Raw genomic sequence first — 23,108 nt, forward strand, 5'->3', positions numbered from 1 at the left:
GGAGTGGACAGGGTACTGCCAGCCAAAAGAGGGGCAGTGATACCGACTCCCAGATGCCACATATTGCTGACTGCCAGGGCTACTCTATCATAATTCCACTGGCTGCATCCAAACATACTGCAAGTTCCTACTCTTCCTTTATTTGTCTTTAAAAATCTTGGGAGGGGTGCGAATGATGCATAAACTGACAATGGAAGTTTCTTCAACACACTGCCATATGAACATGCCACAGAACATCTGCTTCCCAATTCCACTCCTGCCAGCAAACCATTCCCTTATTTTGCCCAAAGCTTGTTTTCCTTCCCCACTGTTCTGTTTTCAGGCAACTTTTACTCCCCTTCATGCAATAAAGGGAGCATCTGGCTCGGAGTTTGATGGGAGATTAGCATTATAAAGCAAAAACGGTGAAGAGAAGGACTTCAACTATTTCCAAAGATCCAGACAGAAAATGAAAGGCAGCAAAACTAATTTATAACGAAACTGACTTTTATATAAATTATAAACCCATCCAGTTTAAAGCAGATTGCTTGTGGTTGTGTCACTTAATTCCGTAGAAGGCTGAAGCATACATAACTTCCACAGTCATAAATTACAACAAATAATCAGGAAGAGAAAGTTCAGATAAGGCTGCAGATGTAACAAAAGAACCCTTTTATATTAATGAAGGTTAAAATAAATCACGATTTAACATAATGATTGCAAAATATAAATGCAATTTTTGAACAGTTAAAACTGCTAAAAAGACACAAAAACAATGGGCAATACAGGGAGGCATTGCAAATTTTTCTTTATGCAGAGAAAGGCAGATGGAGAATTCTTCCCCTTTATCCACATCAGACAAATGATTTAAAGCAAAGAAATCGGTTGAGGAGGAAATCTGTAGAAGGATCTTGGCTCGTGATCCCAGTAGTATAAAAGCAATAATTTTCAGTCTGTAAACAGTAGTCTTGGTAGCTTTCTAAACACACGGTTCAGTTAACCACAAAAAGGATAACAGCAGCAATGGGTTATACCCTGGATTTCCTATCAAATCCCAGTGAAGGTGTATGTGCTGGAGGGGGAAAATGCTCTTTACTTTAGTAAGAAATATATATTTAACTGTACACAATTTATAAAGATTGAGAAGATTCCCAAAGGCTCAGTAATTAGTTAACCATTTCTGCATACCCATCTAGTTGCCTCTTTTATAGAGAAACCCTGGAGTTTTAAGAGCATCTGATTTTCATGCTAGAGAATTAGTATAGAAACATCTACTGTGTAACAAAAGAATCATACTGTTTGACATTAGGCTTAGGGTCAATTGGGTGGCTGCAAGTGGAAATGGGAAAACAGCTGTACCCTGGGAAAAACGAACATTCCTCCTGAACTGGTATTGAGCAAGGTTTAAATGCTAGTGCAGACTGAACACAAGCATGTTCAATGCCATTTCTGAAAGCATGACCGATGCTTGGTTCCACCCACTCTCAGAACTCAATCCAGCTGACTAAAATTAACACAGCCAGATGTATAACCCACTGGTTTCAATCTTGTTCAAAGGGAACTGATGCTGAAAAACATGTTTAGCAAGTTCTGCTTTCTCGCGTACACAAGGCTTTAAGGCTTGTAGTCTAAACTTACTTCACTAAACTTTTCTACTGTTCAGCTCCGCTGGTAGTAGCAACGATGGACAGGAGCTCCAGCATAGACTACTGCACTGTCTGGTCTTGTTCAGAGCTCTCTGCAACCTGGTACTTAAAAGTGTCAGTGTTTGCCTGGAGCCCTGTCTACACTAGCCAGTCCTACTGGTGTTTGCAAGGTGTGACTATTTTAGCCCAAAAGCTTAGTGCAGACTTCACCTCAGTGCCACTGTGCAATCTTCGTGATGGGACTGCTTTCACTTAAACTATGCATTTCAAATGATCAACTTCAGTCATGAGTCTTGTTTTAATGTAAATAGCACACTTGTCTTTCCAAAAGTATTTCCATACAAACATATACGATAGTTTGCTCAGGAAAGATGTTTCACTATAAAACAGAGTTAATACATTTTGGTATTGTTTTCCCCCGGCCCAAAGCACTTACCAGACACTGCATCTACATCATAAGCACATCCATCACAATTTAAACACCTTGTAGGAAGTCCTCTCTCTCTTTTAGGAAGGGGCAAAGTAAAACTAAATCCAGCAAGAGCAGCAACTTGAAATTTTACACAGGGCTTTTAAAAAAATACTCTCATCAACATTCTAGCGTTTCTAACAAAATGTATTCAGAAGAGATAACAACACTAGGATTGTCAGCTCTCTTAAAACTTTAAATATAGATTTCAGATTATACTTGCTTTTCTTTAATTAGAAGATAAGAAATCTGTAAGAGTCTCAAGTGTCCCTCACATCCTAGGTGCAACATGTTCGTATTTGTGCCTATTTGTTTTATAGTGTGTCTGTATTACTCTTTAAATTAAAATAGCAGAAATGCAGATTTTATGGGATCAGATGATGCAATTACATTTCTCTAACAGAATTACTAATGTGTCTATACTTGGATAATCATAAAAGATCAGTTGCAAAAGGAAACAGTTACAAACAAAAGAGTAACATTCTCAGTCTCATACCACACTGGAAGCAAAAATTACTTCTGCCAACTTACAGCCATAGAAAGTTGACAGGACTCAATTCCATTACAAATTATTTAAGTACTTAGTCTTAAAATTTCAAGCCCCTTTTAAAGTCACAATGATTACTGTTTTACGGGATACTGACACGAGATCAGAGTCAGTGGTGTCAGACTTCACTGCAGATATTATGTACATTGCTTCCAGCTTTTTGCTGAAACAGTGATCAGGCTTGTAATTTTTTGAACCACCTTTCCACTAGAAACAATCTGTATGTAAACTAACACCACTCCCTTCCTCCAACAATCGCTGGGGTTCAATCTTAGAGGAAACTGCATCGGTGCTAAGCATGACTTACTCTGACCCTCTTCAGTTAATGATGAGCATCACCGGAAGGCAGTATATGCCTAAATAAAAGATGTGCTTCCAATATAATGTCATCTTTCTCTGCTGGACCCACATGATATCAATTCTTTTTTTCAGCAGGGCCACATGGCTTGTCAATAGAATAGACAGCTCCAGAACTAACCTGCTTCAGTGGAAGAGGCCACACAATATGCTCCAAGGTTGAATGTGGGAATCTACAATTTCTGCTTTTCTAAGGCAAGGACCATATAAAACCTATAAACACTGTATGGTAGATGAAAATACAACTCCTTTGAGATATATGCTTTAGACTGGATTTCTATTGCTGCTTCTAAAGATTATCTCCAGTTGTCTCTGGAGACCAAAAGGGAAGAAAATTCAATTTTTCCTGTTGCAATATGCTTATGAACATGTATAAAAAGTGGTCAAACCCTGATGGAGGGTCCCTGCTTCTGGTTTATGTACAATAATTTAATCAGCTGAATAGATCTTTAATACCTAAAAAAAATATTTATGATTAAAGTCCTTCATGCATTTATGAGGAAGTTCTGGATTAAAGTGATGGTATGTTGGATGTTGCTTCTGCCTGGGATTATGGTGTCACTCTGTTGTGAAGTCTTTATGCCTGGGGTGCATTTCTTAAATCTTTAGTTTTTTTATGGTATCAAGTCTCTTTTTCAGCAGCTCCCCAATTTCCTGAATTGAGTGCTGGTAACTGCTCTGGACCTTTCCTTGCACAGTCTTTGTAAACTTTTTTTCTTCCTGCAAATCAAGAAAACACAGTCATTCACCTGCAGGCTAAAGACCATTTTGTATTTTAAATTCCTCTGTAAAATTCCCCACACCCTCTTTGCAAATATTGAAATGGTGAAAAAAGTCCAGTTTGAAGTCTCAATACATCATAAGGGGGTTGTGGTAATAGTTTGAATTTATTAAAAAGATCGGAAAGCTCGTCAATCCAGAATAAAAACCCCACAAGCAGTAATTTTTTTTAAACTTAATGTTAATTTTACCTATCACAGGATTATTAGCACATCAAAATTTCTTGGCACTTGCAGGAAACATCCTTGTATAATTAATTTAATGCCAAAAGATGGTTTCCCTTAACCCCAAGTCAGTTGCAAGACAGACATTTTAATCCAGAAATAATGTATTAAGTAGGAAGCCTCTTAAATACAAAACAAATTGCTGAAATCAAAGTTTTCATAAGACTAAGGCTACGTCTACAAAACACTCCACTGGTGGTGGTGTGTAGGGCATGTGTAGCTAGATACTGCAGTGAAAAGCAAGCTGTGTCCATGCTGTAGAGTGTAGCTACACATGTCAGGGATAGACTCTGGCAGCGGAAAAAGGCTTCAGCAGCTCCACACTGCCAGAGCCTTTCACTGAAGTGAGGAAAGACTCTGGCAGGACGGAAATCTCCCTCTCAGAGTCTTTTCTTGCTGCGGGGAAAGGCTCTAGCAATGAGACTCTGTCTCTATTGCCTTCCCAGTACTGGAGTCTTTTCCTGTGGAGGGGAAAGGCTCCAGCTGCAGGAAGGCAGTGGGATAATACACTACAAAAAATAGCAGTGTAGATGGGAAGGCCAAGTAGAGAGCTGTGTAGGCTCATACATACCCACACCCTTCAGGAATGTCTTTACTTGCCTAAGCTGTGCCTCACCAGCTACACTGCTATTTATATCCATGCCACGTACGCACGCCATACGCTGCCGAAAGAAGCGTGCAGTGTAGACGTACCATTAGTGTCTACTATTCTAGACACCCTCACAACCCCTATTTTCCAAATTCTTCAAACATGCATGAGTTAAATGGCAGAGAGCAGTTTTGTCTTCTCAGAGCTTCAATTCCCACCTATGAACAACATTCCTTGGCATTATTCCCCAAGGTAAAATATGAGACGGACACTGACTTTCCTATGCCGAGTACAATGATATCTGTGCATATTTAAAGGGTTGTTGCTACATCTCAGCTAGTGCATCTCTAGTTATGTTCCATAAAGAACAAATTCTTGTCTGATTCAGCTGACACAAACTTCAATGACCTTTTCAAAAGCACCAGCAATTGCGTGCATTCACAATTCTCTGGCGTGCATGCGTACACCCACCCACCCACCCACCCCTTTGAAACTCTGGCCCCAAGTAACATTATACAGCTTATGCACACTGTTTGACACTCTCCCAGTAAAGTATAAATAATTAATAGCATAAACATAGTATGCAGGTAGGAAAACCCCACAAAACTCCCAGCCAATGCATTCTTCAGGATACCAGAAAAATCAATACATATGAAACTTATGTTTTCTTTAGGCCTTTGCATTTCTGATTTCCAAATTCTTTCAATGCTTGGCAGAACATAAAGGAAATGTGTAGAATCTGCTGACTGAATGAGTTAGCAGAAAGTTTACTTGTGCCACTCCTAGATCATTAAAGAACCAGAAAAACAATAAGGTTTGAAGTGCTAAGGCAATTCTAGAAAACACTTCAAAGAAAATGTAAAGGGATAGGACAATCTGAAGTCTAGTGAATAAAGAAAAAAGAAATCTAAGGAGTTTCATTTGCCCCTACCAGTTTTTGTAAATGTACAGCGAAATTTTCATATTTAAGATATTAAATTTCACACAGCAACAGTAGAGAAGAAAGACCAACAGAAATGGGGAAACTGTACACAAACTGCAATCAAATGCATACGGTCAACAATGAAAAATACAATTTATTTTTCTAATCTTTCAGTTACAAGTCAGACCTCAGATGACTGTAAAAGCAAACTTGAACGCAAGCCCAGAAGTGTGATTTTTAAGTGGCAGGATGTATCTTTTAAATAAACCCCGTAGTTACAATACAGGGAATCTTGTTTTCACGTTAGTCTGTAAAGCTCCTAAAAGAATGTAAAGTTATGGAGGGATAGACAAGCTGATAACAGTTTGTCTGAAAACAACAGCCCCACAGATCTGATTCTATAACTGTGCTATGCATCTATTTTCCAGAGTCAATGAGAGTTTTGTGGCTACAGACACTGCCCATTCAGTGTTTTGAGCAGCTACACAGCATTGTTCTACAGAGTTGGGTTTTTCTCTTCAGTCCCATTGGAAACATGTTTATATCAGTTCATACAATTCTTATAATTAAAAATTTTAACAGCCCCCAGATATTTTAGGTGAGGAGAGCATAATTTCCCAACAGAGAGCAATTCTTATACTCATTCCTATTTGGCAATAGCACTAAATCATGGTTCTCAAAAAACCCACCTCACTTGAATTATGCTATGACTTGCAACTTGTGGCCAACTTTCATAACCTAAGATGAGGCAAGAACACCAATCTTCTTTTGAGTCTTGCACTTTAGAAAAGACTCTCAGAACACATTTAAATATAAAGAAATGGCTAGTTCTGTGCGTTATTTGCTAAATCAGATCTGTACATCTGAACTCGATCCTCCACCACTCAACACCAATGATATTTTGAGGCACTGAAGAGAGGCAGGCCATTATTTCACTGAAGGACAGATTCAACAAGTGGACAGTGAGTACGTCCTGTTGGAGGATAATGTGCTTATTTCCTGGTGTCATAATATCTTGGTCCTTCAGGGCATCTTCTCCCTCATTTAATCAGAGCAGCATTCACTGCTTCAAAAAGATCTCTTCACTGGGAATAATTTTCATATACATCTTAACACGTATTGTGCCTGACGTGTCTGGCACCTATAGATTCCTGTCCTTGATCCCCTCTAAACCGCTAAGAGTTAGAAGGGAGAGCCATTTTCTTTCATATGGATTCAGTAGTTTCCCTGGCAACTTTTATTAGTCAGAAATAATTAAACCAAAAGGATTTCCTGTCACAACTGTGCTGGCCTTTATTATTTGATGTTGTCATGTCTTTCTAGACTGAAAATAAGAACGTTCATTTTCATGGCAACAAATTAACGTCACACACAGCATTTTGTTGTTCACATACTCAACTCACTTTAAAAAAAAAATAGATACATAGGTTTACAATTCTCAGGTTCCAGTAACATTTTTTAAATTAATCAATTTGTGGAAATAAGCAAGAAATGATCAGTTTAGGGAAAGTTACTATGCTGGACTCCACATGGTAGGAACTTTAGAACTAGAACTCTACCACTCTGGGTCAGTTTCAATCAACTGTGACACTATTCTTTTTAGCTAATAGCAAACAACTGAGTCAGTCACATCAGTGGTTATAAAGCTTTTTCAATAGGTAACATTTAAAGAAAAAGGTGAAGTTAAACCTAGAGAATATCTCTTGGCTATTTTTTTGTTTTTAAAAGAAATCACATAAAATAAGGTAGTTTCTTACCTGTGAAAGGAAAGTGTCATCTATGGACAGTTCTTCAAGTTTAAGTGCAGTCAGAATGATTTCGAGCCCTTTGATATGGTCTATAACATTGGAAGTTAACGTCTGTAGCTCAGTAACATAATCCAAAAAACTGGTAAATACAGGAGGCTACGGAAACAGTCAGAAGTGATATTAAAACACACTTTTCCACCCATTTTAAATATTTTTATATATGACACTGTAGTTACTATTCTAAAATAAAATGATTCGTTTGTGTCCAAAACCACAAATGTGCTATTCAAATATAGCTTAAAAAGTAGTGCTGGCTGGCTGGCAAGCATTTCCATTTTGTGAAAAACTGAGCTCTTCAAATTTTGTTTTGATTATGCTATGTAATGAAACTGACTCTATAAGCCCAGTAGTTAAGGCATGTACCTGGGAGACTTGGGTTTGGGCCTAGATGCCCTAACTAACCACCAGGCTATAGAGCCAGTCAGTGGCTCAATCACTCCTGTTGGAGCTGTTCCATTTGGTATAAATAATTAAACATTCACTAGGTCAGAGAGAGTCTGACTCTATTGCCCAATGGATGGGACATGCCCCTGGGATGTGGGAAGCCAGGGTCAAATCGCTGCTCAGCCGGATTCCAGCCTGAATCTAAGAAACATTCCTGATGAAAGTTTCATCGAAACAGATCTGTTTCCATGACAGGTTTCAGTTTAGACCAACTGGCATTTTCCAACGAAAAAGAAAATCATTGAAAAATTCCCAACTAGCACTGTTCAAAATTACATTTCATTGAGTAGTTAACGTTTGTAAAATAAACAAACAAAAAACCCCTCTGAAGATGAAAAATATTATGTAACTTGAGAGCATCCTCATTTTAGAAGCCTTTATCTTGAAAAACTTTTTTTGTGGGAACAGGTTGGAAACCACATCAACCTTGGACTTAAGATGGTTATATACAAAATAGAAATCATACTAACTCTATCCAACAGGCTAATGCATATACTCAGCAGTGTTGGTTATGATATATTCCATAATGTTGCATTTTCCCATTAATTTTCAAAAGCACATAAGCGACTTACAAGTCCCACTTTCAAAAGTGGCTTAGGAGAGCTCCTTAAAGGAGGTTAAGCTCTTAGTCACTTTTGAAAGTAGGACTTCGGTGCTTTTGAAAATTGCACCCACTCCCTTTAAGGAAGCATCATAAGATTAGAACCCACGTCTCCATTGAATTGCCTACCATAACTACACTGGTTTCTTTTTTTTTCTTTTTCTTTTTCTGTAAGCTCGATTTGAAGGGTCGCAGGACACTATCACAGTAACTTGACACCCATAGGGTGATGGACATTGTCTGAAAGGAAGAAAAACAGATGTACAAGTATGGTACAAATAGAATTAATACTACTGGAGCCATTTTTAAGTTCAAAATTACGTCCTTTATTAAAGACTTAAAATACAGTAATTGGGATATAAAGGGAATGGAGAGATGGTTTTCATAGTTGTCCATAAAAAATTGGGATCTGTGCACTTTATTTATTATGCTAAAGTCCTGAGCACAGTCAATTCTAAAATATTTTACCATTATCTTCATCTGCATCTCATTTCCCAAAAATTACACCAGGCCCCTTCAAGAAACAAAACTTTAGGAATCTACACATTCTCCTGTCTTAATTCCAAGTTTGGAAGTCAGGTTTTATTTTTGCATCATCATCATGATTATCTGTATAAAGCTCAATGTGAAAAGGCAGGGTTCAGGGAGCCACAAGGTAGAACTCAGAAGAAAGCAGATACAGATTTCATCTTGTAATTGGATTGTTGTAAAATAGAACAATTAAATGAGAACAACAGGAATTTCCAAAGTGACCAAGAACTGCAGTAAATGAAAAATGCTTACCTCAACAAAGAAGACTAAGTTTTCTAAAATGTTAGGATGAGTTTTCAAGATGCCATCTCTGACTTCCATCAAGTCACTTTTACATTTATTGAACAAGTCTGAAAAAAGGAAGACAATTCTTATATTCAGAATAAGGATCAACACAGAGGCTTACATATTTTTGATGTGGTACATATCTTAATATACTACATGAAGCTACAAAAAGACTGATTTCAAACTAGTGTATGACAGGATACAGTTAACTAAAGACTACTTCTAGAGTGGATACAGTTTTAAAATCATTTCTGAATGAATCTGTAATGCAAAGCCTTTGTCAAAAACTTGGTATGCAATTTTTTTCTATTGTCTTGTGCATTTGTAATTACGTGCACCTTTCACATCGGTACAGCCAGAAATGGAGTAGGAAGTCAGATAACCCAAATTTACCAGCAAACAGGTTCACCTGCAGGTTTTTAATAATAAACTGGTTTAAATCAAAACCCAGGCGGTCTGCTTACAGGAAGAAAGATAGCTACAGGTGGAGATGAAGGAGAATATAAGGAAGGTTAAGAACAGTAAAAGGCCAGTTTTACATGACTGTCCTTTTCTGACTGATTAAGAATCTTACTGCATTTTCACAGCATTCTCACTAATGTCAGTGAGATAAATCCAGCTCTCTTCCACTTACTGATATTCTGGTGGCTTGGTGTTTTTCCTTTTATCATGCAGGCAGTTCTCTTTACATACAGAAGTTTACCTTTAAACTTGCTAAGTGCTTTTACTCAGTTACAGGATTAGTGCTTGTGAAGGGTGCTGGACTGACAGACCTAGGGAACACAGCTCCCTGTTATGCACAAACCTGATACAGCAGAGGCAGTACCAACTTTCCAGCCGCATCTCACCAGAATGCCTTAACCTTGACCTGAAGGGAAGGTTCATTCACGCCTTGCTCCCTCTGCTAGGGCTGCCAACAAGGTTGCCAGTTAGTGCCTTGGTGGTGGTTTGTGAGATATACAGACCCCTGTATGCTTGGAACTAGACTCCGTTCTAACCCATTTCACACAATACCAGGCAGCAATCATACATTGGTAACGAATCATACGTTTGGTAAGCTCAGAGAGCTGATAGGTAAGGTCCCATGGGAATCAAGACTGAGGGGAAAAACAACTGAGGAGAGCTGGCAGTTTTTCAAAGGGACACTATTAAGGGCCCAAAAGCAAGCTATTCCACTGGTTAGGAAAGATAGAAAATGTGGCAAAAGACCACCTTGGCTTAACCACGAGATCTTGCATGATCTAAAAAATAAAAAGAAGTCATATAAAAAATGGAAACTAGGACAGATTACAAAGGATGAATATAGGCAAACAACACAGGAATGCAGGGGCAAGATTAGAAAGGCAAAGGCACAAAATGAGCTCAAACTAGCTACAGGAATAAAGGGAAACAAGAAGACTTTTTATCAATACATTAGAAGCAAGAGGAAGACTAAAGACAGGGTAGGCCCACTGCTTAGTGAAGAGGGAGAAACAGTAACAGTAAACTTGGAAATGGCAGAGATGCTTAATGACTTCTTTGTTTCGGTCTTCACCGAGAAGTCTGAAGGAATGCCTAACATAGTGAATGCTAATGGGAAGGGGGTAGGTTTAGCAGATAAAATAAAAAAAGAACAAGTTAAAAATCACTTAGAAAAGTTAGATGCCTGCAAGTCACCAGGGCCTGATGAAATGCATCCTAGAATACTCAAGGAGCTAATAGAGGAGGTATCTGAGCCTCTAGCTATTATCTTTGGAATATCATGGGAGACAGGAGAGATTCCAGAAGACTGGAAAAGGGCAAATATAGTGCCCATCTATAAAAAGGGAAATAAAAACAACCCAGGAAACTACAGACCAGTTAGTTTAACTTCTGTGCCAGGGAAGATAATGGAGCAAGTAATTAAGGAAATCATCTGCAAACACTTGGAAGGTGGTAAGGTGATAGGGAACAGCCAGCATGGATTTGTAAAGAACAAATCATGTCAAACCAATCTGATAGCTTTCTTTGATAGGATAACGAGTCTTGTGGATAAGGGAGAAGCTGTGGATGTGGTATACCTAGACTTTAGTAAGACATTTGATACGGTCTCGCATGATATTCTTATCGATAAACTAGGCAAATACAATTTATATGGGGCTACTATAAGGTGGGTACATAACTGGCTGGATAACTGTACTCAGAGAGTTGTTATTAATGGTTCCCAATCCTGCTGGAAAGGCATAACGAGTGGGGTTCTGCAGGGGTCTGTTTTGGGACCGGCTCTGTTCAAAATCTTCACTAACGACTTAGATATTGGCATAGAAAGTACGCTTATTAAGTTTGCGGATGATACCAAACTGGGAGGAATTGCAACCGCTTTGGAGGACAGGGTCATAATTCAAAATGATCTGGACAAATTGGAGAAATGGTCTAAGTTAAACAGGATGAAGTTTAACAAAGACAAATGCAAAGTGCTCCACTTAGGAAGAAAAAACATCAGTTTCACACATACAGAATGGGAAGAGACTGTCTAGGAAGGAGTACGGCAGAAAGAGATCTAGGGGTTATAGTGGACCACAAGCTAAATATGAGTCAACAGTGTGATGCTGTTGCAAAAAAAGCAAACCTGATTCTGGGATGTATTAACAGGTGTGTTGTGAGCAAGACACGAGAAGTCATTCTTCTGCTCTACTCTGCTCTGGTTAGGCCTCAGCTGGAGTATTGTGTCCAGTTCTGGGCACCGCATTTCAAGAAAGATGTGGAGAAATTGGAAAGGGTCCAGAGAAGAGCAACAAGAATGATTAAAGGTCTTGAGAACATGACCTATGAAGGAAGGCTGAAAGAATTGGGTTTGTTTAGTTTGGAAAAGAGAAGACTGAGAGGGGACATGATAGCAGTTTTCAGGTATCTAAAAGGGTGTCATAAGGAGGAGGGAGAAAACTTGTTCACCTTAGCCTCTAAGGGCTTAAACTGCAGCAAGGGAGGTCTAGGTTGGACATTAGGAAAAAGTTCCTGTCAGGGTGGTTAAACACTGGAATAAATTGCCTAGGGAGGTTGTGAAATCTCCATCTCTGGAGATTTTTAAGAGTAGGTTAGATAAATGACTATCAGGGATGGTCTAGACAGTATTTGGTCCTGCCATGTGGGCAGGGGACTGGACTCGATGACCTCTTGAGGTCCCTTCCAGTCCTAGAATCTGAAAACTTTTGGCCATTACAAATTGACAAATTTCATTAAAATCCTTTTAGGGTTTTCTCTTCCCCTTTAAACAAAATGTTAGATTATAACCACACACACAGAAGTGCCAGAGCATTTGGCTTTGCTGCTGTACAGGGTGCTGGGTAGTATAACAAAACCATTCTGTGCTTAAAAATGCAATCTAGATCTGTAATGACTGACATTTCGCTTCAAAACTACCTTAATGTCTGGAATGGGGAAAGAATATTTCTAAGCAGCAGATAAATCATTTGGATTATTCTTATACCACCACAACCAACAAACTAGAATTCCAGTGTGTGACTGGTATAAAACCACAACTCTTATTATTTTTTTTTTGGGGGGGGGGGGGAGGGAAGAGGGAGGGAATGGCAGTGAAACGATAGGACATAATACCATTCTCAGCCTCCAGCAATTTAAGGATGACATTATCAAAAAGCCTAAGTGAGTCATTTTAAATTTTAAAATCACTGTTTGAATATCACCTTGGCTATAAATGTTTATTCCCAAACTATTACTTACCTGTTAATTGTTCTAGTAAAGATTTAAAACTATTTCCTATCCTCTCTTGGATTTCTGTTGAATCTTCTGAAATAAAAAAATGTTACAAATAAATCTTTTTTAAATAGTGTTTTTTCTGCTTCAAAATGCAAAACAATTAAAAAAACCCCACAAAAATATGCACTGTATGGAATGCTTCAAGTGTGAATGACTGGTACATTAATATAATTGTAAGAAAATTCAGGAAGACTTAAACACATAAGCCCATAAGATTAAAGAAAGCTGTGATTTTCTTCATAACCTAAAGTGTCACTCAAATAATCTACACATGGTTGGTTTATCAATTTGTTTCCAACTCATTAATATAATTTATTAACTAAAGGCAAAGCCATTTTGAAACTGTACAGATACACCTACACCCCATGCAACACCCCTCACAAATTGGTTTAACCTCCCTGCAACCCAAACACTTACCTAAGCCATTGGTATCTAGTTCATAAATATCACTAACAAGATAAAACAAGCTAGTCTGGCACTGACAGCTGCCATTACTGAAGAAGCCAGCCATTCGGGTAGGAGGAGGGCCAAGGACAGGATACTAGGCAAGAAGGAAAGAAAAAGAAAGATGTTGCAGCTTTTCCTTAAACAGAAAACAGTGTTGTTCTTTGGCACATCTCAGATTTCAAAAGCTACAAACTCAGGATCAGTTAAGTGAATTTTGCAGCCTGCAGAACGTTACAAGATGCACTGAGTTGCTGTGCTTGCATTCATGGGCATTAACGATTCTGGGATCACTTTTCCTTAACAGGTACCTGAATTTTCTGCTCAAGAAACTGCTTCCCTGAATCCACTGCCGTTTCCAGTTGTTGAAGCAGAGACCGTATCGTATCAATTTTGGATGAGACACCATTCTCAGCAGTCTTTTCAGAGTTCTTTGGGTGAACAGTATGACTAAGAGTTGGGAGTCCGCTTACTAGCCTTAAAGTTAAAGATCGGATTTGCAACCAGATGGTTTCTTCCTCCAATGACAGTTTCCTATGCTCCTCAGAAATGTCCCTATAGAAAGGCACCAAAGGTTTTTAGACAAATGTTTTATATTCATAACAGTAGCAAGCTTCCATGAACATCCTTTATCCTACTCTGGTGCAAAGCTTTGGAATCCCATGTGGAAAGGTGGGAATGACTGGAAATTCAGGGAACGGTATTAATGTTAATAAGTAAGATGAGAGCATTGTTAGAAATTGTAAATGATGCTCTTGTTAAATGTGCACAGTTAGCCAGCCTAGAAAATATTTAAGTGACACTTGGAATTTACCTTGAAATGATTTTCTCCCTAAAACACATTTCTGAAAGACTGACCCCTGCAGGCCTTTGTACTCACCTGTCTTTTGGATCCCAGTTAAATAAGACCGTTAGGTCTCTGTTGTCATGCAAATCTTTCCATGGAATATCATCCTCCTCTGGACTCAGACTCATGGACTTTATACTTTCTTCTAAACTGGTTGATCTAGTACATAAATATTAGTATCGTTAAACCAAATGTTTAATAGTTGAGGTGAAAGCCCAACCCACTGATATAGTCTATATTCTCTACAGAGCACATAACTGTTAGCTACCATATATAAAAGTCAAACCTACCTACTAGCGTTAAAGAGATAACGCTGGTGGGGACAGCAAACTAGCAACTAACATGGACTAACTAGAGCTTGTACTGAAGGTAGTAAATGTTATTGGAGGGATTAGAAGCATTGGATAAAGTTTTTATTATAATAAATGAGTCTATGTTGTACTTCAATAGCACATTCCATCAGAGCACCTCAAACGTTAAACCTCCCAACATCCCTCTGAGGTACCCTAGTAGTAGAACACATTTTACAGATGGGGAAACTAAGGGCTTGTCTACACTTATAATGCTGCAGCACCGCAACTATAGTGCAACCCACCTCCCTGAGAAGCGGTAGCTAGGTTAATGGAAGAATTCTTCTGTCCACCTAGCCCTGCCTATGCAGGGACTTAGGTTGGCTTAACTATGCAGCTCAAGGGTGTGGATTTTTCACACACCTGAGTGATGCAGTTAAGCCAGCCTAATTTTCTAGTGTAGACCAGGCCTAAGGCTTAACAGGAAAGCCACTCTGATGACCCGTACCAGGTAGACAAGAAGCACCCGTTCAGGAAAGGCTGCTCTTCCCTTGCAGAACCCCTGCCTGGTTTACTGTTTGAGTTACTTTACTTTTGTCTCTGCCATACTTACATATTTGCTTCAAGTAAGAGGTCTAACAACATCCGTTCAGTACGGACTTGTGCAAAGTGAAGTGAGGCATTCAGCCTGTTCCTAAAAGCAATGAATTCTGGGATCTTCTCAAATGCACCGTACTTGTAGGCTTGAATAATATATTCTGAGGTCTAGGAAGGAACACACATCATCTCTGTATTAGTTGCCATGATAAAGTAAAAACAACTAGAGTCTTAACAGGGTTATAGCCAAATCAAATTTGTGACTGCCATGAATCTGAAGGTGTAGAGTCTAGCAAGCACTTATCACCTGGGAGAAATGTGCAGTTCTGCTTGCCCAAGCCTCCCAGACACAGATAGTGGTATAAGCTTCGCTGCTTTCCTTTAGCAAAAGCAGACTGTACCCTGGGGATAGTGTGTCTAGCAAGCTCCCAATTTCTTTATTAAATAAATGAGCCAACACTAAGAAACTTCAAGTTGGTGCCACCCCTAAAACTGAAAGGCAACTTTTTTTGAATTGTGGAAGCGTCCTCTTTTCTTGAGATCTTGTTATGTATGCTATAGAAAGTGGGGGCATCTCGAACAAAATGCAACCATTTCTTTGAGAAAATCCATTATAACCAAAATAAATCTACCCCAGATTTTCCTGCGTCTGACTTGGGCATGTACCATTGTGTGTTACTTTCACATAGGTTTAAAAAATTACTCATGCTACACTTTTGCTTCTCATTTTTATTAGGTTTTGAATACAGCATCACAGGATAACACCATGCGGCGTGTACACATTACATCTCAATACAATCTAAATCCCAAAGGAAACATCAGAATCCATGCATTAGTTTGCCTCCCCTCTCCAACGAAATGCAACAATAAAAACTTTAAACCAAGATTTCAGGCCCATCCAAGTGTTCCCCATGAAGAGATCTATGAGTAGGGAGCCCAAAACGAGCACTTATTTTGATGTAAATATCAAAATATAAAGACATAGGAAGCAATTCATGCACCAAGACAAGATAGATACTTTACCAGAATTACTCTATCAATGAGAAATTCTGGAAAATCAGAACGAAAACCACAAATGAAAGATTATGGGATGAACTCACACCTGACATACACCGGATCAAGTCACCAGTGTGTGTCTATAATATGCTACACCAACGGATTGAACCTGGTCTGAAGAGTTTGAGAAACTGTACTTAACACAGCCAAATGTCACCGTATGTTTGCCAAAAACAGGGAATGTCCGTTTAGCCAGTTCTCTCCCTGTCTTTTTACCAAGCAATTTGGTTATTTGCATAATATGAAAAATATGCCAATATTCAACAACATACCCTCTGATAAACAGCCTTGCAGAATTCATTTCAGGCCGCGGGATTGCGCCATGGGCGCTAATTCAACTGCATCGACGCGGCTTTTAAATCCCCATGGGACACCTCGGTGCTCTGTTTGCCTGCAGTATCTGGAGAAATTAAAGACGGACGGACACAAGAAAATTAAAGAGATTACTTGTGATTCTGCAGATTTAAAGAAGGACTCTCTTGAAAAGGATGAAGTTGCCTTTTTAGTTTTGGTCAAGTACAGCAATACTGCCTCTTTTCCTCCTGGTCTCTCTCAGAACAGGAATATTCAAGACTGTCGAACAGTGCACCCCACAGGATTCCTTAATGTTGGTCACCTTGTCAGGGGTTTAATTCACCTTACCATGGGGCATACATTCAGCAAGCAAACTGAAAAATGCATTAGTTTAAGATGATCAGTACTGTTCACTAAGAACAACTGCACTTTTATGTGAGATCACTCAATTTAAAACCCCAAATGTACTGTTTCAGGCAAAGTCCGAAGAACAAAACACTACAGGGCATGTTTAGTGTGTTCTGTATTTGGACAGTATGGTGAAGACACATGTTTTGGTGAAATTTCAAGCCTTCTAAACAAGAATCTAAAAAGTAAGGAACAAGCATCCGGCAGTATCTTAACCCAGCTAAAAAGGTAACTTTTAAAGAACAGTCCTCCTTTAACATTGCAGTTAGATGTTGCTGTGGAACTAGAAGGGGATCCGGGAAGCTGACGTCAGAACTGTTAGTAGGATGAAGAGGCAACCCCCTAACTGAACAGCAGGAGGGAATGAAAACTGCAGGCAGATTTTGAACTAATGACAGTTGAGGTGCGACCTCTATTAGAAGCCCTATTTTTCCATTGTTGACATGACATCGTCCTATTCAAACAAAACTCTGGAAATGAACCTCTGTCTCTTGCAATTTGCAAAACAGACAGGATTTAAAGATAAATACTACAGGCAAGCTGGTAATGCTTACAGTAGTGTCGTTTCCATTAAACAAATCTAAAACTCCTCAGGTCAGACGATAGAGTAAATCAATGCTTGTCTTTCAGAAATCAAGGACGCTATTAGTCAGCCGCCTTTAATGACTTGTCTGGAATGCTGTATCCATGAGAAGAAAAATGACATGTGTAGGTCTTCAAAACTGTGTCTTCAGACTAATAGTAGGAAGAAGTGGATACTCCAAATGCATCTTTTTCCACTTTGATTCCAATTCTTTGAGACGCGAGTAAACCAATACATTAATCCAGGTAAGAAGTATTCCACGAATTCTGAAAACTGAACTGACACACCAGATTCTGAATAGCGTGCCTCCTGCCAAGAGTGTCCCAATACCACATGGAATGCGATTCAATAGATCTTTATATGGATATGTGCCCTGAGCTACTGAAAAGGGCAACTGAATCTTCTCCATCCCGAGCATTTTTATAAGTCATACTGATCAGAATAACCTTAGCCTAAATTGGTGCCTAGAGGCAGTACTGCAGCCTGATGTTAGTTGAAGCTGAGCTGTTTTCCCAATCAATATGATTTCTTGCTGCTTTACAGTCTTTAGTGCGCTCAGTCAAGAGAATTATGTCCATTAGGTGTTTTCTTCAAATCTTTATTTTTCCTTCTTGGCATGTTGCTGTCAAACTTTTTATCAATGAAAGTCACTTTGTCCTGAATTGCAGTCTCTTCCACTGAATTACTTGGAAACAGATCAAACATGGCTTAACAAAAGCAAGAGTAACTTCTCAATGAAACAAAGAAAAGCCACTATGTTGATAAATCCAAGACTCGTCTATCAAAAAAATTAATGTTTCCACCCAGAATTTTATTTCAGTATAACGAGTGCACACCCATCAGACACAGTCCCAATGATCTTGACAAATAAGTTCAGCAGAGGAAATTAACACAAGAGAAAGCTAAGATGTCATCTATCCAGCATGTCTGTTGCACAACTGGGGTTCTCTGCCCCATTGTCACAAGATCATTTCCATATCAGTTGCAGCCACATTTTGCAACTAAGATCACCACTTCTATTTCCACCCTTAGAAGACAGTTAAAGCATTACAGAAACCTTACACATTGAAAGAATTTAGCTATTGACAGACCAAGGAGATTCTTCTATGCAATGACTGCATTATATGCATCATATATGCATTTCTACACAGTACAGATAACCCTTACATTTGTACTTGATGTTAGAAGGACAAAGTGAGTTTTAAAACACCCACTGGGAGCCAAGAATTCCTAAATTCTAATCCCAGCTCAATGACTCAAAGTGTGGCAAAGTCAGTCATTTTGTATCTCAGCTTCCTCACATCAGTAAAATGGGGATAATTTTCTATTACCTACCTCTCAGGGATGTTGTGATGATCAATGTTTGTAAAGGATTACCATGTAAGTGCTAGGTATTAAAATTCATTCCGTGGTACAAAATGTACCTCCTGAATTCATCGTGGGGAGCAACACTTATATACAATCATGTAACAACTGTTACAGATTAGAGCAATTTCTTCTATTCCTAATTGCCTAATAAATACTCACCCCAAGACTAAAGAAATGAGCCTAAATATCAGTACTTTATATCTAGTTATGTTTAAAACAAACAAACACATAAAAAACTGACAATGCAATTGTGGAACACCACTGATATTTTTCCTATGGCTACACCAAGATTCTTCCAGGAAACATATTTCACACATAAGAGTGTCATGACAATAATAATTAAAATGTGTTAAGAATCACAAGCAAGCAACTGAATTTTTCAGGAGGCCTAGCCATGGGCATGCACGTTTTAAGAAATATCATAGCTCAGTGGTTTGAGCATTGGCCTGCTAAACCCAGGGTTATGAGTTCAATCCTTGAGGGGGGCCACTTGGGGATCTGGGGCAAAATCAAGTACTTGGTCCTGCTAGTGAAGGCAGGGGGCTGGACTCAATGACCTTTCAAGGTCCCTTCCAGTTCTAGGAGATGGGATATCTCCATTAAACAAAACAAAAACAAAATGCTCTTCAGAGAGTTCTGTTGCTCTTTCATCAGCCCCACTCCAGAGAACCCCATTACAGTTGAGAGACTCATCTTTAAATCCGGAAGACTTTCCTGCAAGTCACGCCACCTTTCACTCTGTGGCCTGGTGGCGGCAGTTGAAATGCGTTTCCATTAGCACGGTGGAATCCCAAATCCTCATCTTTAGTTACTGTTTCAAAGTATTGCAGCTAATTTTTATTTCTGTTCTGCCTTATTGAAGCCAGTTTTCAATAAAGTTAGTTTAATTTTTCCTCTCTTCATACTCTCACCCTATTCCCTACATAGTTACTGCACTATTATGACAACCTGCACCACTGTGACTAACCATATATAAATTATCCTGCTTCAACCAGTCTACTGCAAGGCTTCAGGACCACCCGTTCATGCCACCGGGATCTTTGTTATCAACCTGTGCTGCCACGTAACTTTCCAAAATGCTAAATATGAATTTATGCCATCATGGACCCATCACTTGCCATGTTATTTTTTATTTACAGTCACACAGAAATCACTATTCTTTAGCCATTAGATCTAAAATGGCCACAGCAGTACTTTTGAAATGAATGTCTAATATATTGGCTTTAAGAAAATGAAAGGTCAAAAGCAGAATTCCAGCAAGCAATGAAGTTTTGTGGTGGAATTATAAACCTTTCTGAACAGAAAACAAAGAGCCGAGGCAAACCTTTACTATAGCCACAACAAGCTGCTATGTTATAGATCCAATTTTTCTATTGTGATCCACCCACAGCAAATCCTGTATAAATCTTTCTATCACACGCATGTTCTTTTCGTAGTAACTTGGACACAACTGCTTTGTTAGGAGTCATGAGAGAAATTAGTGTGACTTACATCTTTCTGGTTGGAGTGGAAAAACCTGAGTGCAAAATTGCAGGATTGGGATGCAGCAGCATATTGACCCAGGGACTCTGCATAGCGTGTCAGAAGGTAACTGAAATATAACACAATAATTTGAATTATACACTGTCACACAATGCCCTGAGAAGATGAATGTCATCAAGAGTCTCATTGACCAGAGAATCACTGCACAGCTTCTGTCTTCATATACAATTCTCAAGGGAGTTACAAGGTAATGGGAATTTGACAATGTTCATTTCAATTTTTTTTTTAAATGTAAAGGTTCCTTTTTATTATTATTAAATTCTAATTTTGCCTAACCACGATCAGCAGGACACAGAGCTCCTCTTTCTACCTGATCCAAGGGGCAAAAGCTTTTTTAAGTTGATATCCACAAAAAAAGCTTCAAGACCCTTCCATGCACTTGTGAGCTGTGGGCAAGTCTACATTTAAAATGCACGGGCACAGCTACACTGCTTTAATGAAGATGCTCTAAGCCTATTGGCTTAGTTATTCCACCTCCCTGAGAGGCAATAGCTATGTTGGTGGGAGAACCTCTCTTGCCAACATAGTGCTGTCTGTCTGTGTGTTAAGTCGGTATAATGATGTTGCTTGGGCAATGTAGTTAAACCAATATAGGTCTGTAATGTAAACCAGACCTGTGTTTTACCACAGCACAGTTTTGAGATTGCATGACCAACACTGTATGTCAGAGCTAAGTTTTGCCTCCATACCAGGCATACAAATTCAAAAGGCATTTTCAAAGAAGGAAATCAATAAGTAGGTCCCCTTCACTCAGAGGTACCAAGATTTAAAAGTAACCAATATAAAACCACATAAGAAACATATGGCAGAACTAGAAATGGATTGAGGGACATTATGGTGGCGCTGAAAAAGATTTGAGGTCTGTGTTTTACATGCAATACTAACTCACATTTACATAAGCATCTTTAATCCCACATGCTATTTTGATAAAGCCTCACAGAAACATGGCTCCCTCTGGGGCTGAAGGCAGCACCTAAGTGGCAAAGCACGCTGCAAAACCATAGGGACAGTAGGGGAAATCTGATTCACGGGCACCAGGATAAATCCCCCACCTTATTAAAAACTCCATGGGATCTTCACTGTCCACCAAAAGACAAGATCTTGGTTTTTAAGATCTCATCTAACAGACCTCTCTTCCCCTCCCCAGTGTGAACTGCATGGTACTCATTTTATCCATTTCATAAGGTGGAAGGGCTGAGCTGATCCTACCAGAATGGAGTGATCCTTTTAACAACATATTACTGGGGTTTGTAATTCTAAAGAAAACTGAAAATAGAACATTTAAAAATGTTGAGCAGGGTTAGCAGAGAGCCAGTGTGACCAGTTATTCTGAGTATCTACTACCCACCCGATGGTGTCGTGCTGGATGTGCTTAGCATCAAGGCTGGAATAAAGCTCCACAACAGGTTCAAATGCACCAAGCATGCAGTAAATTCGAATGAGCAGCAATTTGAACTGAGCATTAGAAGGACTGTGGGTTAATCCTTCTTCTAATAAAGTCAAGGACTGCCACACGGCCATCTCTTCACCTGGTGATGAGGAGACAAGCACACACAGACATTAGGCGCGAACAGGGTGTTTAATAGAGAGCAGGGTTTGAAACTGGCACAACTACACTGGGTTGAAAAACCTCTCTCATTGCTCCTCAAACACATTTCCCAGGCTGCCTGCATGTTACTCTCCTCTCTTAAAGCTACTTTGAATGATACGAATGTCTAAATAAATTGTATTACGCTCAGCACCTAAGCAAGGCATGTAGGTACCTTAAAAATACATTATTACAATTCAATCTGGATGCAACAGACACCTGCTAGAAGGAGCTAGTTCCAGGTGCCTGGCTCTTCCACTGGGAACACTCTGCTACCATCCACCACAGAGTGCAGACCCCACACACCAGCAGTGTATGACAGTGAGAGAATGACCCTCTGGTAAACGACTCCTAGACCTTTCAGGGTTTGTAGACTGTAACCACATCAGAAGATTAAGGGTGCCTTTAAGCACCATGGAGAGGGGGTTAACTGGGTACTCCCTGCCCCCAACAGAGCCAGGAATTTCGGGGCACGTGGCTCCACCTGCCATCCTCCCTGGAGAACTTTGTGGGCTGGAGCTCTCCATGAGATTTCCCAGGGTGAAGGACCAAGCCTTCTCCAGAAAGGAGAGGCAGTAGCTGTCATACCACCAGGGGGTAGGAGGAGCTCCCTAACCCTCAACCACTATGGAGCCAGGACTTTGGGGAAATTTCCATGACCATGGTCCCTCAATCAGTAATATCAAAGGGTGAATACCAAAGCAATGCCAACAGCCTGATGTCAGGAGAGACTTTTGAATTTCTCTTCAGTGAAAAGGCGGCTGTGCAGAAGGGAGGGGGCAGATTCTCTGCAGAAGGATACAGAGAGAGGCTGGACTGAGGAAGGATGGGGGAGGGAGGGAGGAGTCCTAAGCAAGGAGGCAGAGTTCCAAGGATTTTACTGGGACTTAAAAAATGTCAGATTTCAAACGAGGTTTGGGTAAGGAAACACCAGCTCAGAAGAGGATAGTTTAAACAGCTGGGGATAGTTTATGCAGAAAAAATCCCAAACCCACAGAACTAACAAGCCACATGCTGACCATTCAGTCACACCCCCACACCACTCAGCCCTTCACTTGTAACGTTGTATCCTTGCCCCCAAACTTTGTTTTTTGTTTTTAGATTGTAAAGTCTTCGGGCAGGAACTGTATCTTCCTATAGATCAGAACAGCACTGAGCTAATGTAATACAAATA

The 23,108-nt window shown here is 39.5% G+C and overlaps 1 protein-coding gene across 1 annotated transcript in view; it reads right to left on the minus strand.

Moving 5' to 3' along the window:
* Positions 1–465: 465 nt before the first annotated feature.
* NAA25 (N-alpha-acetyltransferase 25, NatB auxiliary subunit) overlaps positions 466–23,108 on the minus strand; it is a 46,814-nt gene continuing 24,171 nt past the window's right edge. Inside the window, exons 14-24 of the mRNA XM_054006500.1 lie at positions 21,695–21,875; positions 20,296–20,395; positions 15,112–15,263; positions 14,242–14,367; positions 13,673–13,916; positions 13,335–13,458; positions 12,882–12,947; positions 9,150–9,247; positions 8,496–8,606; positions 7,271–7,417; positions 466–3,718 (exon numbers count right to left, since the gene is read on the minus strand). Coding sequence (XP_053862475.1) covers positions 3,596–3,718; positions 7,271–7,417; positions 8,496–8,606; positions 9,150–9,247; positions 12,882–12,947; positions 13,335–13,458; positions 13,673–13,916; positions 14,242–14,367; positions 15,112–15,263; positions 20,296–20,395; positions 21,695–21,875 — 1,472 coding nt within the window. The 3' untranslated portion in view covers positions 466–3,595. The remainder of the gene's footprint in view (positions 3,719–7,270; positions 7,418–8,495; positions 8,607–9,149; positions 9,248–12,881; positions 12,948–13,334; positions 13,459–13,672; positions 13,917–14,241; positions 14,368–15,111; positions 15,264–20,295; positions 20,396–21,694; positions 21,876–23,108) is intronic.

This window comes from Malaclemys terrapin, chromosome 16 (assembly GCF_027887155.1).
Source record: "Malaclemys terrapin pileata isolate rMalTer1 chromosome 16, rMalTer1.hap1, whole genome shotgun sequence".
NCBI classification, from domain to species: Eukaryota; Metazoa; Chordata; order Testudines; family Emydidae; genus Malaclemys; species Malaclemys terrapin.